Below are 14,673 nucleotides of genomic sequence, written 5' to 3'. Positions count from 1 at the left end.
CGCCCAAATTATACGTGATCGAGGCCAACAGTCTAGAGTTCAACAGAAACCATTGATATCTAGAATGTGTTCCCCAGAAGGACTAATCAACAGAGTAAACTCTACAGCTGATGGATGCAGAACAAGAAGACAACTCAAAGATTCCAAACTGATCACAGCCAGTCATTACAACTAATGGACAGCAGATGACCAAGTTGTTACGTGTTCAAGTCATGTTATCAAAAAACCAGTATGATTCAGAGACGCTTAACAGACTGATATGTACTGAAGTTTAAAGATAGTGTACATATTATAACAGTTAGGAATCTACAACTTATATTGTAGTTATATTGTTATATTGTGTTATATTATTGATCCATTAGATAGTGCCACATGTAACATACCTGACTTAAGCTCACAACAGTCATTCCTAGCGGTGCATTAAAGGATCTTATATTGAACACATCTGATAGATCTCTCTGAGAAGGAACTAAGAAAGCTCTATAGCCATTTCATATCTGGTACAGAAGCCTGATCTGCTAGTAGCAGCCCTGCAACCTACTGTGCACAAGGTGTACATGACATGCCTCTCCTGGGCTACCTCTCAGCCCTAATCTCTTGTTGAGTGCTGTCTGTCTGGACTTTCTCCCTGGAATCCTTCCCTCAATCTAGTTCCCCGCATATCCTTATTCCCAGTCTTCATCTGGGCCATGTGCCTGGGGTTTGGCCCTCTTTTTTCATGGCCAGGCACAGGAAACAACGTCCTTCCTGCAGATCCCATCCCGAACTAAGCTCTCCCAGCCCTTTATGGAAATCACTTGACTCCTTCCCAGGTGGGTCTGAATTTACCCAAGCCATCCGATCCCCAGTTGATCAGGATCAGCTGGGGTGTGGGGGTAGTCGATGCATCACAGGGAAGACTGAGCCCAACTCCCCTTAACGGGCCAACCAGTCTGTGGCAGCTTCCAAAACCATAGAGCTGTGCCTAAAGGGTAAAAATTTGGCCATAAATCCTCTGCTGCTCCTGTGCATAGCTGTGTGATCGCAGCGTTACCAGGGCTATCTACCGTGTTGGGAGGAAACTGAAAAATTGTTTCACAGGCTCACTCAAAGGCTCTGTTCAGATGAATGTAACCTAATGTAACACCAATTTTTAAAAAGGACTCTAGAGGAGATTCTGGCAATTACAGGCCAGTGAGCCTAACTTCAGCACCAAGTAATTTGGTAGAAACCATAGTAAAGAACAGAATTATCAGCCCCCTAGATAAACACGATAAGTTGGGGAAGAGTCAATACGGCTTTTGTAAAGGGAAATCATGCCTCACCAATCTATTAGAATTCTTTGAGAGAGTCAACAAGCATGTGGACAAGGGTGATCCAGTGGATATAGTGTACTTGAATTTTCAGAAAGCCTTTTACAAGGTCCTTCATCAAAGGCTTTTAAGGAAACTAAATAGCCATGGGATAAGAGGGAAGGTCCTCTCATGGACCAGTAAGAGGTTGAAAGATAGGAAACAAAGGGTAGGAATAAATGGTCAGTTTTCATAATGGAGAGAGCTGAACAGCAGGGGCCCCAAGGATCTGTACTGGGTCCTGTTCTGTTCAACATATTCAATAAAGATCTGGAAACGGGGGAGAATATTGACATGGCAAAGTTTGTAGACAATACAAAATTATTAAAGATCCTTAAATCCAAAGCAGACTGTGAGGAATTACAGAGGGATCTCACAAAACTGGGTGACTGAGAAACAAAATGGCAGATGAAATTTAATGTTGATAAGTGCAAAATAATACACACTGGCTGTTAGTTCAGATGGTCAGGGATGCAACCACATGCTTGGGGAGACCATAAACCTCTCATTGCCTGATGCCAGGACGGGCAGACAGGGGTGGATCTATAATTGCCCTGTTCTGTATACTTCCCCTGAAGCTCTGTACTGGGTACTGTTGCAGACAGGATACTGGGAAAGAGGGACCATGGTCTGACCTAGTATGGCAGCTCTTATGTTCTTATATAAGGCTCTGACCACTGCCAGTTTCCTTCGCTAGAGCTTCATGATTTCTAATGTCCTTAGTGGGTTGCTCTGTTTGTTTGCTGTGGTTTGAATTCTGGTCTCTTACCTGGGGACAGATTGGCACTAATACATGATCCATCTGCTTTATGATATTGTTATTATTACGTGTACGTGAAGGTGGCCAGCACCATGGTATCTGGACACTCTTTACTTAGGTTAGACTGAGCCCAACTAAAGCTTTGAATAAAAGTAGAGCTTTCATAACTGCACAGCACCTTGTGTTGGACTGTCAGAAATGTATACTGCCCTCTTGAGACTCCAGGTGATTGGGAGCCAATTGGGTGGGAACATCAATGACATTCTGTGATCTACAAAACTTAGACTTTCTTTGAAAAATGCAGGGCCGCCTGGGGGGGGGGGCGGCAAGTGGGGCAGTTTGCCCCAGGCTCTGGGCCCCGCAGGAGCCCCACGAGCCCTGGCCCGGCGGCGGTCCGGCTCTTCGGTGGCATTTCAGCGGCGGGGGGCCCTTCAGTGCTGCCAAAGATGCAGAGCGACTGAAGGGACCCCCGCCGCCGAAATGCCGCCAAAGACCCGGACCGCCGTCGGGTGAGTACAAGCGCCGCAGCTCCCCCACTTTGCCCCAGGCCCCCTGAACCCTCTTGGCGGCCCTGGAAAAATGGAATGAAAAATGGGATTGCTCTGAAAAGACCTTATCGAAATTCCTCTGCTTCTTATCGAACGCTGCACAAGCTGCATTGGATCGCTCCATATCAGTCATGAGGTCATCCACTTCCCCCTGCAGCCTCAGCTTCGTCTTCTCCAGTGAGGCACATCTGGAATTGATGGCCTCAGTCTGTTCCTCTGACTCCTGTAGACGCTGAGCAAGCTTCTTCCTGTAGGGCCAGACATCAGTGCTGAATGGAAACGTCCAGCCCCTTTGGGGAGCCTGTGTGAGGGAAGGGCTGGAAGGAAGCCAGGGGTGGCCAGAAGGGAGTTTGTTGTAAGGTTGGGAGAAGAGCATGTGAGAAGCTGGGACAGACAGCGTGGCTCAGGGGGCATCTGAGGAAGTCTGGGCTGGCTCAGGGAGGGTGCTGGACTGGAGTTTGGGAGAGGAGAATAAAGAGCAAGGAACAAGGGCATGTGGGTAGTTGCAGTCGAGGGATGGGGGAGGCTGGAGAGAAGTGAGGTATGGAAGAGCAGCAGCATCATTAACCAGAAGGGAGTCTGGTGGGGGAGGGATCAAAGGACTGGCGAAGATCCAGAAAACAGACTCTGAACAGCAAGGATAATGTAAACTCAATGGGAAATATGATGACTCAGCTGCGGTTAACAATGGAAATCTAGCACAAGAACTAGCACACTTGTCCTCATCCAGTCACAATCCCCAGAAAGCAGCCCACAATCCATTATTGCCCACTCCAAAGCACACTGTTCCAGGCACTCCCTTCCCTAGCACAACCTTGCTTCTTCCACTTCCTCCCACATTCACATCCAGACCTACTTCCAGTCCTGCTCCCATCTCAGCACATCATTGGCCTCTTCCAGTCCTCCCCAACACCAGCCCATCATTGGCCTCTTCCAGTTCTCCCTAACCCCAGCACGTACTTGGCCTCTTCCAGTTCCTCTGTGCGCTGAATGGCGTCCGTCTCATATTTGGTTCTCCACTGGGCAACTTCATTGTTGGCCTTGGACAGGGCACGTTGCAGCTCACCCTTGGCTTCCTGCTCCTCCTCATATTGCTCCCGGAGCAAGTCGCAGTCATGGCGAGCAGACTGAAAGGCGTGGCCCAGTGCGTTCTTAGCCTTGGGAGGTATAATGAAATGAGTGCTGTCCAAACATCACATTAACAGATTTTTAAACTGCAGTCCTGTTGGATGTTTTAATAAAAAAGGCCACATGCTGCCAGTGAGTGAAATTCACTAGGTCAAGGGAAGAGCCAGTGTGCAGAGTGATCTACACTTGGGGTCCTTCTGAACATTACTCAGCAGAGGCCCTGCCGGTTTGGATCTGACTCATGCTCCATCTAGCTCAGGATCCTGTCTCTCACAGTGGCAGTACCAAGACTGTCAGAGGAAGAGACGCCGCAGCAGGCAGATGTGGGATAATCTGCTCCTAGAGAAAGTTTGCCCTGGCTTCCTCATGTAGAGGTTGGCTCAGAGCTGAAGCAGGAGGAGATCCTTTCAAACTTTTCAAATTCTGTGTATTCTAAATTTGGGCATTCTTGTTATCCACCTAAACAGGGGATCCTTTCCTGAATCTTACTACATTCTTTGCCTCATTTGTATCTTGTGGCAATGAGTTCCACAGACTAATTATACATCAAAAAGTATTTACATTGGTTGCCTTTCAATTTTGTTGACTGTCCCCTTATTTTTGTGTTATGAAACACAACAATGAACAGAGGACTCCAGACCATTCATTATTCTGTATACATTTCTAATCTCCCCTTTGAGTTTCACTCTCCGACAATGTTGGATGTCAGCTTTACTTATATTATTGCCTCTTAGGTATGCTACCTATTCTGGAGAGGGACAGACTTCCTGACTGGTTCAGCTGAATTTTTAGCTCCAGAATTTGCTGAGCCTCAAGACATCGCAGAAATCTATTAGGAGAAATCACCTTGTTTTCTTCCTCTAGCTGCCTCTTCAGCTCCTCTGATTGCTGAGTGAAGGCTTGTTTACCTCTAGTCAACTGAGAAATCAAGGATTCTTTCTCTTCCATCTGTCGAGTGAGTTCACCTAATGGAAAAAATGCACATGATCAGATTCTAGAGACACTAGTCACATGACATCTCCCTCAGCGCTTTCTTAAAACTTGCTTTTTCAAAGTGGCTTAAACTCCTACAAACTACCCAGGACTGAGATACATCTGTATAAATCTCAAGGCATTTGTATTACTCTGCTCAGTGCCACATGGGATCTTCCCCCATCTTCCCCTCATTCAACCATTTCTGATTGTGTTCTTTCCACTGTTGCTCACACCTTAACTTAAACTGTGCATTCTTCAAGGCAGGCGCTCCATTTATGTTTCTGTGAAGTCCCATGCACATCCATGGCACCATAAGAGTAATACATTATAGGATACACCAAGTCCATGTCCCAGGATTGTTCCCTATAGTTCATATGCTGTTGCTTGGTCCAGCTTTCTTTTAAATGATGGTGGTGTTTTCACCACTTGCACAGGAAGAATATTCCACAGTCTAAGCGCTGTGTTCAGTTACCATGGTGATGTACATGTTAAAAATGCATAGATATTTAGACAGCATGTTCAAAATGTCAGCACAAAGAACTTTTACGGGTGGTCTCTAGGCGTACCATTCTCAGTGTGCAGACGCTTTTTCTGTGTGTTCAAATCATTGATTAGCCTCATATGTTCATCGTTTTTTGTCTTGGTTTCACTGAACTGGTCTTCAAGGGCTCGGCACATCTTCTCCAGGTTACTCTGTTAAAAAATACAAAATAGATGATTTAGCTTATCTAACATTGTTGCAGAACAACTGTAGTGGGAAGAGTAACACACTGTCCAGCTACCTTGGCTTTGGAGACAGTCTCCATGTTACTAGCCAGGTCGTCAATCTCCATCTTCAGTTCACTCTTTTCTTTCTCCAGCTTCTGCTTGACTCGTTGCAGGTTGTCGATTTGCTCCCCAAGCTCTGCTGTGCTGTCCGCGTGCTTCTTCCGAAGGGCGGCAGCTGTGGCTTCATGCTGCAGAGTGGCCTCTTCAAGGTCTCGGCGCATTTTCTGGAATTCTGCCTCACGCTTCTTGTTCATCTCAATCTGAACCGCTGTGGCTCCACCAGCTTCTTCCAGACGCTCACTGATCTCCTCAAGTTCCCTGGAGAGATCAGCCCGCTGCTTCTCTGCTTTCGCCCGAGAGGCACGTTCAGCCTCTATCTCCTCCTCCAGTTCCTCCATGCGGGCCTGTGAGGGTTAATTTGTGAAATCAATAGTTCTGAAGTGTCAGGTTTGGAATTAGTGTTAGGCAACAGCAGCACTTACACTTCCATTCTTGTAGGCCCGGAGGATGAAGTTCATAAATACTTTAGGCCTCACCAGAAATTACACTGGCCTGTGGCCTTGGACAAACAATATGCAGTTCTGGAGCAGTGGCAGATTGAAGGCCTGATATTTCATAAAGCTACATATGGGAGCTCTATAGATTTCATAGAGATTAGGGCTAGAAGGGATCATTAGATCATCCAGTCTCATCTTCCATATAACACAGGCCACTAAACTTCACCCAGATACTCCTATATTGAGTGCAATGACATTAGTTAGACTAAAGCATTCCAGCAGTCAGTAGACTAAATTATTGTGTGCCACAGGCAAAGAATAGGAGATACCGAGATGCCACCAAAGCCTGAGGCCCCTGCAATGGCAGGAAGTTATATAATAAAAAGCCAGCATTGTACCTTTGTAATGGGTTAAGAGATTTGACTCTATCTCTGGTAAATCTTGATATTGCAACATTATTCTAGAAACTGTCAGACCAGAACAGACCATTATCCTATCTCCTACAGTGACCAATATCTATACTTCTGAAGAAGATGAAAGAAATCCGTAATTGGGGAGTTATGGGATATCCTGCCCATAGAGGAAACATTTGCCTAACCCTGTCATTCAAAGGGTGATTTCTGTCCTGGATCATAAAGGTTTATATCACTTCCATTTGTATCCTCAATCTTGTCACTCTGGATGTTCTTGTTACTCTATAAACATCCAATTTGTTTTGGAAGCCTGCAAGGATCTTGGTCTCAATGATACCTTGTTACAATGAGTTCCACAGGCTAATTGCACATTACTTAACAACAATTTCCTTTTATTGGTTTCAAATGTGCTGTTTTTCAGTTTTAAAGAATGGTCCCTTAGTTTTGAGTTATGACAAAGGATGAAATGGAATGCCTGGTTTACCTTCTCTCTGCCATTCATTATTTTGTATACCTGTGCCGCACCACCCCCACTGGTCTCCTCTCGAAATGAAAGAATACCAATCTTTTCAATTTCTCTTCATACGACGGTCTTTCCTTGCCTCTAACAATTTCCAACACCTATCTCTGAACTGTCTCTATTTCTGCTGTGTGGTTTAGATGGCCAGACCTTCACACACTATTCCAGAGGAGATCAAATAGTTGATTTACGTAATGGCATTAGAATATTTTCAGTGTTATTTTGCATCCTGTTTCTTATACATCCTGACATTTCATTTTGTTTTAACCACCACGGCAGAGGTCATCACTGAGCCATCCACAGTGATGCCCAGATCTCTTCCCTGAGTTTATACAAATCATTTAGAGCCCAGTAAGCTACACAAGTAGTTCAAATTATTCCCTCCAATTTGCATTACCTGGCATTTGTCAGCACTGAAGTTCATCTGTCATTGTGTTGACCATTTGCCTAATTTAGTTAGGTCCCTCAAAAGTTCCTCACAGGTTTCTCCAGCCCTGACTAACCCAATAATTTTGTATCACCTGCAGATCTTGCTGCCGATCCCCTTTTGCAGATCATTTATAAACAACACAGTTCTAGTCATGGAACCATGGGGGTCCTACTGATTGCCTTTCATGATGAAAACTGACCAGTATTCCTATTTTTTGTTTTCTGCTCCTCAGCCAGTTTCTGGTCCATGCCAGTACTTTCCCTCTCGCCACATGACTGCTTCAGTTCCTTAACAGTCTCGTCAGAAGGTCTTTGTCAAAGTCTTTTTAAAGTCCAAATAAATTATGTCAACCAATTTTCTTTTACTCACTTGTTTGACATTTTCAAATAATTCTTATGGATGAGTGAGTCATAATTTTCCTTTGCAGAAGCTGTGGTTTTTAGTCCCTACTACATCATGATAATGGAAAAGCTCTTTAAGCAATTTTTAAAGGTTTCTAAAGTGTATTTTTTACAATTTTGCATCCTTTAAATTACCTGTATGTTTGGACATGTGGTACTGAAGCAGCTTTACAGGTGGAGAGATACAGAAAAGAAAGAAGTGTATTTTACTTTGAACTTTATCACAAAGTCCTCAGGAGAAAGTTGGTGTTTCCAGAAGAAAAAAATTTGGAAACAAAATTCTTCCTGACAAACCAGCTCCATTGCTTCATTACCAGGATGGTTCACATTTTTGTGGGACATTAGGACAGAGTTAAGGTAGTTTGTGGAAACTAAACCCCAATTTTTCTGATTTTCAATGGCATTTTGCCCCAAAACTGCAATGTTCTAACACTGTTTGTTTTTTTTGAGGGATGTACATTTCCAACCCTAACCGTATCTTAGCAAAGCTTGCTGTCTGGAAATTACTTTTTATTTTAACTTTATTTCTGGACATTCAGAACTGTACATATGCACAGGAGAATATCACTATATATACAGTAACTTACCAGTCAAGGGCCATGGTAACTGGAGAAAGTGCACTTGGGTGATTTATTAAATTTTGAGTCATGTTAATATTTTCATTTATGTGCAGGAAATTCTTTCTACTAGAATGTTTTAAGAATAAATACCCATTAATACTGCAGAGAATCTGATCAACTTTAAAGTGGGCTTTTATGAGCACGAAGACACCAATAGCTCTAAGACTTTACCTGCAGTTCCTTAATTTTTTTTTGTAGCTGAGAACTTTGAGCCTGTTCATCTTCCACTTTGTTTTGTAACTGACTGATTTCAAACTCCTTCCTGGTAAAGAAGAAAAATGTGAAAGTCAATGTTTTAAAGACAAATTTGGACCCAAATTCAGAGGGATTAAAAAGCAGTGGTATACTTCTTCAGTTTGTCATCCATTTGCTGCTTGTCATTTTCCAAATCCATGATGGATTCATGAGACATCTTCAGATCCCCCTCAAGTTGTCTCTTTGCTCTCTCAAAGTCCATACGAAGCTTCTTCTCTTGTTCCAGAGACCCTTCAAGCTAAAACAACACACAAAACACACCAGCACTTTGAGAGGAACAGATAAAAGACAAGCTGCTCCAAACAAACCACACCAGTGTGCCAATGGTTTTCTGAAGGCTTAAAAATTATTTGTGTGGGTTTTCCTGCTTTAAACACAGCTCATCCATCTCACCACACATAGTCCATCCCTCCCCTAATCCACCATGGCATCTACCTATGGGGTTCACCCTCACGAAAACCTTCCCTTACATCATCCACTTGCTGTTCCAGCTTAGATTTTGTTTTGGACAGCATGTTGACTTTATCCTCCTCGGCCTGCAGGTCATCCAGTGTTTGCTGGTGGACCTCTTGGAGGGCTTTCTTCTCCTTTGTGAGCTTGGAGATAGTTTCATCCAGAGCCGCCATCTCTTCAGTAAGATTCTTAATCTAGAAAACAACCAGCACCCATATTCTGAGGGGTAGGTGCAGAGAGTGGTATTTGGATGCATGGTGATCTGAAGGCACAGGGAGCACATAAGGAGGTGCCCTTTGCCAAACTCTTGCACAGGGATAGGCAGTGTTCCCTCCAGTGCAGCTCTGTAGGCACTCAGGATGTGTGTGTGGGGGGCATACTCCTCTAGGCTTGCTATACTTGCTGGTAATGCTAGGCACCCCAGCATGGCACTCCTGTGCTATCTGCAACCTGATTCTGCCTGTGTCCTGTCCTGGAGATGGGCAAGGGCTCTCTTTCCCCTCCCCACAAGTGCCCCTGTAAGGACAGATGTTGAGGCCCTCTGGGATTTTGTTGCTCTATGTGATGTGAATGTTGCAGTGAGTGTTTCACTGGCTAGGGGCACAGCTGGGAAGCAGTATGGACACGCGGTCAGCCCAAAGGATTCATCTCACACCCCTGCTGAAGCTTCCCTTCTCCTAGGAGAGGCAGCCCTCTGTGCAATCAAGCCACAGAACATCTTACACACTGCAGAGACCAAAGGCAAGAGGGACCCAGATGCAGTGAGAGAGGAAGTGACTTACTACAGACTGAGCATAGAGCCAGGTGTCCTGAGCCCTAGTGCAGTGCCCTTGTCACTAGGCCATGCTGGGCAATACCTCACACCAAGGCATGTGCAGGCGGGCTCAGAGATGGAGCGCTATGGAAAGGAACCAGTGGAATGATGAAGGAGGGATCTTGAGAGGAAGAGGAGGAACTGGCTCAGCCCAGCCAGCAGGAACCATAAATCTGCCAGGCTACATATTAACACAGTGAGACTCTTGAGCCAATGACAGTTTGCTTTTCTCATGCATAGAGGCTAACTCTCCTGGTTTGGTTAGAAGCACCTGTCCCCTGCAAAGTGTCCTGCTGGCCACTGGGGGCTGCTTTTGTAACCCACGCACCTCCTGGGTGTGGTGTTCTGTCCTCTCTAGTTGCACCGAGACCACTTAGAGATTAATGAGTCTGCTACAGCCTTAGCTAGGAGCCATGGGGCTTGGAGCAGTGAGGCTCATGCATTTAGCTCCAGAGGTCCCAGGTTTGATCCTGCCTGACTGGGGTTTGTCAGTGTTACACTGTGACACCTGCACAATGGGCAGGGAGGTGACAGTCCATGCGAGCCCCCATCGTCCGCGTGAGCTGGCTGTTCTGTCAGAAAGGGGCTATATTTTTTCCCACTGAAAAGCTAACATTCCTTCAGATGTGTCTTTTGCTGGTGAGTAACTGCAACCCCCCTCCCCAGTTCCTTGTATCTCAGTCTGATGTCGCTTCAGCTCAGCATGGTTAAAACGAACAACAGTGCTCTAGAGCGCCACATGCCTTTGGTGAGCCCCCCGCCCAGCGTGCTGGGTAGGGTGACCAGGTGTCTGGTTTTCAACCGGAACCCCTGGTCGAAAAGGGATCCTGGTGGCTCCGGTCAGCATCGCTAACCGGGCCGTTGACTGTCCGGTTGCCGGCGCTGCACAGCGGGGCTGGCAGGCTCCCTGCTAGCCTCCGCACTGTGCAGCTCCCGGAAGCAGCGTCATGTCCCCCCTCCGGCTCCTACATGTCGGGGCAGCCAGAGGGTTCTGCATGCTGCTCTCACCCCAAGCACCACCTCCACAGCTCCCATTGTCTGGGAACAGTGGCCAATGGTAGCTGCAGGGGTGACGCCTACGGACGGGGCAGCACGCAGAGCAGCCTAGCTGTGCCTCCATGTAGGAGCCGGAGAGGGCACATGCTGCTGCTTCTGGGAGCTGCTTGAGGTAAGCGTCGCCTGGAGCCTGCACCCCTGACCCCTTTCTGGGCCCCAACCCCTTGCCCCCGCCCTGATCCCCCTCCCGCCCTCTGAACCCCTCGATCCCAGCCCGGAGCACCCTCCTGCACCCCAAGCCCCTCATCCCAGCCCCACCCAGCATCTGCATCCCCAGCCAGAGGCCTTACTCCCCCCCACACCCCAACCCCCTGCCTCACCCCAGAGCCCCTTCCCATACTCCAAACCCCTCGGCTCCACCCCCCCAGCCCGGAGCACCCTCCTGCACCCCAAACCCCTCATTCACAGAATCACCCCAGAATCTGCACCCCCCAGTCAGAACCCTCACACCTCCCCACACCCCAACCCCCGGCCTAAGCCCAGAGCCCCTTCCCATACTCCAAATCCCTCGGCTCCACCCCCCAGCCCAGAGCCCCCTCCTGCATCCCAAACCCCTCATCCCTACCCCCACCCTGGAGCCCACACCCCCAGCCAGAGCCATCACTCCCTCCTGCACCCCAACCCCCTGAGCCAGCCTGGTGAAAATGAGCGAGTGAGTGAGGGTGGGGAGCACGAGTGACAGATGGAGTGAACAGGGGGCGGGGCCTCAGAGAAGGGGTGGGGAATGGGTGGGGCCTCAGATAGGGGCGGGGCAGGGGGTGGGGCAAGGGTGTTCGGTTTTGTGCGAGTAGAAAGTTGGCAACCCTAGTGCTGGGAGCAGCAGGCCTCAGTGCTGGGCTGCCTCCCTGAGCTCCTGCTCACCTTGTTCTCCATGGCGTGCTTCTCCTTTTCCACTTTGGCCAGTGTCAGTTCCAGGTCGTCAATATCTTTCTTCAGCTCTGAACACTCATCCTCCAGTTTCCTCCTCTTTGCTGCCAGCTCTGCGTTCGTCTCCTCCTCATCCTCCACTCTTTCAGTCAGCTCCTTAATTTTAGCTTCCAGCTGGATCTTGCTTTTGATGAGCCCATCGCATCTCTCCTCGGCATCAGTCAGATTCTCACTTTCCTGCGGAAACATATTGGAGGCATGTTACATTTAGCATAAGAACGAAAGAGGCAACGGCACACACAGTGCTGGTGAATCTTCCATGCCATTGGAATGGACATGGCAGGATCCAGAACACGGGTTCCTTGGCTGACCCCCCAACTCCAACCCCAATGATACGGGATCAGCCTGGGACTCTGCACTGGCCCCCCATTCCAACCCAAACAACATGGGATCAGCCTGGGCCCCCACACTGCCCCCACAACCCCAATGACATGGGATCAGCCTGGACCCCTGAACTCCCCCCAAGCCCAGGGATACCTGTTGCCAACTCTCTGTTATTTTGCAATGACACTGGCGATTCTGGGTGTTTTTTTACCTGTCTCATGAAAACGCAAAGGAAGGCACCAACTTGGGAGTGCTCGTGTGTTGGTGGGGCTGCAGCCAGCAAGGTGCCGTTTCCCTACCCCGTCTGTATGCGGCGTACATGGTTGCCCTTCGGACTGATCTCTCTGAGCTGGAAAAGGGCCTGGGGAGCTCGGCTGCCAACAGCCATTGGTGCAATAAAGATCTCACCTCCCCCATTGCCTGTCTCCGAGCCCGGGACCCATGTGGCCATAACGACACTGCAACTGCTCAGGAGAGATGGAGTGGGGGGGCCAGAAAGGACCGCTGTGATCATCTAGTCCCACCTCCTGCACCGCACGAGCTGGGGAACTGCCCCACATATCCTAGCGCAGACCTCCTAGAACAACATCCCATCCTGATTTGGACATGGCCAGTGATGCAGAATCCACTAGGACCCATTGGCTGACCTTTGTCGGATGCCAGGCCCACAAACAAAATGGCTGCCCTTCTATGGTCCAGGGTGTGGACAGGGCACAGGGAGGAGCAGCAGAGACCAGTGACGGGAATGGGGAGAGTGAGGAAGGGTGCAGGGGAATGGAGGGGACAGAGGGAGGGGGCAACTGAGGGGGGTACATGGGGTGTGGAGGGGAGGAGCAGGCTGAGGAGGGTGCAGGGGAAGGAGAGAGGCTTAGGGACTGAGGGGCTACAGGGGGTTGTGGGGGCAGGAAGAGGCAGCAAGGGGTGCAGGGGGATGTGGGGAGTGCAGGGGTGTGTGGGGGCCGGTTCCAGGGGCCAGAAGGAGGATGAAGGGAGACTTGGGGGGCAGGGGGCAGAGGGCAGCTGCGAGGGGATGTGGGGCAGAGGGAGTCTGAGGGGGGTTGCAGGGGACATGGGGGCAGAGGGGAGCTGTGAGGGTGCAGGGGTGTGTGTGGGCTGCGGGGGGTGTGTGTCTGCGAGGGGATGTGGGGGGCTGAACTGTGTGCAGGGTATGTTGGACCAGAGGGAGGCTGAGGGGGTCAGGGGCACTGGAACAATTTGTACAGTGGGGGTGCTGAGAGCCTTTGAACCAAACTGTAAACCCTGGATATAATGGAAACCACCCCCACGCCCCTAGTTCCAGCATCTATGGAGGGGGGCACAGGGGTGTGTGGGGTCAGAGGGGATGCAGGGGGATGTGGGGCAGAGGGGAGGCTGCAGGGCCAGGAGGGAGGCTGAGGGGGCACAGGTGTGTTTGGGGACCAGGAGGGAGGCTGCGGGGTGTGCGGGGGCCAGTGATCAGGTAGCAGCTGGACGAGTTAGCATGCCAGTTCCACCAGATGGGCCCATGGAGGGGAAGGGGAAGTTTGTGTTACCGGGTTGCCACTTCCTACTTGGAGGAATGTAGTTCAGCCACCTCTGCGACAGAGAGCAGCTCAGTTGCTGCAGCCGCTGTGGTGCAGACATGCCTGAGCAAGAAGGCATCGCAGGGCAGTCTAGGGCCAGCAGCTGTGATTGTCTCCAGGGCCGGCTCCAGGGTTTTGGCCGTCCCAAGCAGCCAAAAAAAAAAAAAAAGCCCCCACCCCCCCCAGCCGCGACCGCGATCTGCGGCGGCAATTCGGCGGAAGGTCCTTCGCTCCAACCGGGAGTGAGGGACCGTCCGCCGAATAGCTGGACTTGCCGCCCCTCTCCGGAGTGGCCGCCCCAAGCACCTGCTTGCCAAGCTGGTGCCTGGAGCCGGCCCTGTTGTCTCTCAACTGCAGGCCCCAGCCCAATGAACAATGGATTTTCTGCTCAGGGACCAGCACATGGGAAAAGGAGTGAGGCTGTTTTCAAGGAGGTGCCTCCCTATGCAGGGGGAGCCAACTATTGCCTCATCTAGGCAGGACTTGCAGCAGAAAGAGAAGGCAGGAGGGGCTTTTCCCAGCCTGACATGCCTAGAACCCTTGGATGCAGCAGGGTGAGACCAGACCGTGGGGTGGGACGGGGCAGGAGTGGGGCCGAGTTTCAGGACTTTCAGTACTTTCAAAGCTCAGTACCTCTCCAGTGCTTCAAGAGTCAAGTGACTGCCATGTTGTCCCTGAAGGGGTTAAACTAGAAGACCAGAGTGACCATGGCCAAGGTGAGACTCTGAGGGAGTGTGTGTAAGGGTGCATCTACACTGCAACACGTAACGGCTCCAGGATGGGGGAGGCAGCAGGGAAAGGCTCTGGGACGGGGGAGGTAGAGGAGGGGAAAGGCTCTGGGAGGGGGGAGGCAGAGGAGGGGGAAGGCTCTGGGACGGGGGAGGCAGAGGA

The 14,673-nt window shown here is 49.6% G+C and overlaps 1 protein-coding gene across 1 annotated transcript in view; it reads right to left on the bottom strand.

Annotated features, from left to right (window-relative positions):
- Window positions 1–14,673, bottom strand: part of LOC112111143 (myosin-13) — a 61,212-nt gene that overhangs the window by 13,564 nt on the left and 32,975 nt on the right. The window contains exons 22-30 of the mRNA XM_026654593.1: window positions 11,831–12,073; window positions 9,117–9,293; window positions 8,739–8,884; window positions 8,563–8,653; window positions 5,525–5,914; window positions 5,309–5,435; window positions 4,614–4,732; window positions 3,600–3,796; window positions 2,704–2,887 (exon numbers count right to left, since the gene is read on the bottom strand). Of these exons, the coding sequence (XP_026510378.1) occupies window positions 2,704–2,887; window positions 3,600–3,796; window positions 4,614–4,732; window positions 5,309–5,435; window positions 5,525–5,914; window positions 8,563–8,653; window positions 8,739–8,884; window positions 9,117–9,293; window positions 11,831–12,073 (1,674 nt within the window). The remainder of the gene's footprint in view (window positions 1–2,703; window positions 2,888–3,599; window positions 3,797–4,613; window positions 4,733–5,308; window positions 5,436–5,524; window positions 5,915–8,562; window positions 8,654–8,738; window positions 8,885–9,116; window positions 9,294–11,830; window positions 12,074–14,673) is intronic.

Source organism: Terrapene carolina, unplaced genomic scaffold, assembly GCF_002925995.2.
Source record: "Terrapene carolina triunguis isolate 2854851 unplaced genomic scaffold, T_m_triunguis-2.0 Scaffold192, whole genome shotgun sequence".
Lineage (NCBI taxonomy): Eukaryota > Metazoa > Chordata > Testudines > Emydidae > Terrapene > Terrapene triunguis.
Note: the sequence above shows the minus strand (reverse complement) of the source record. Positions and strands in the feature narration are given on the sequence as shown.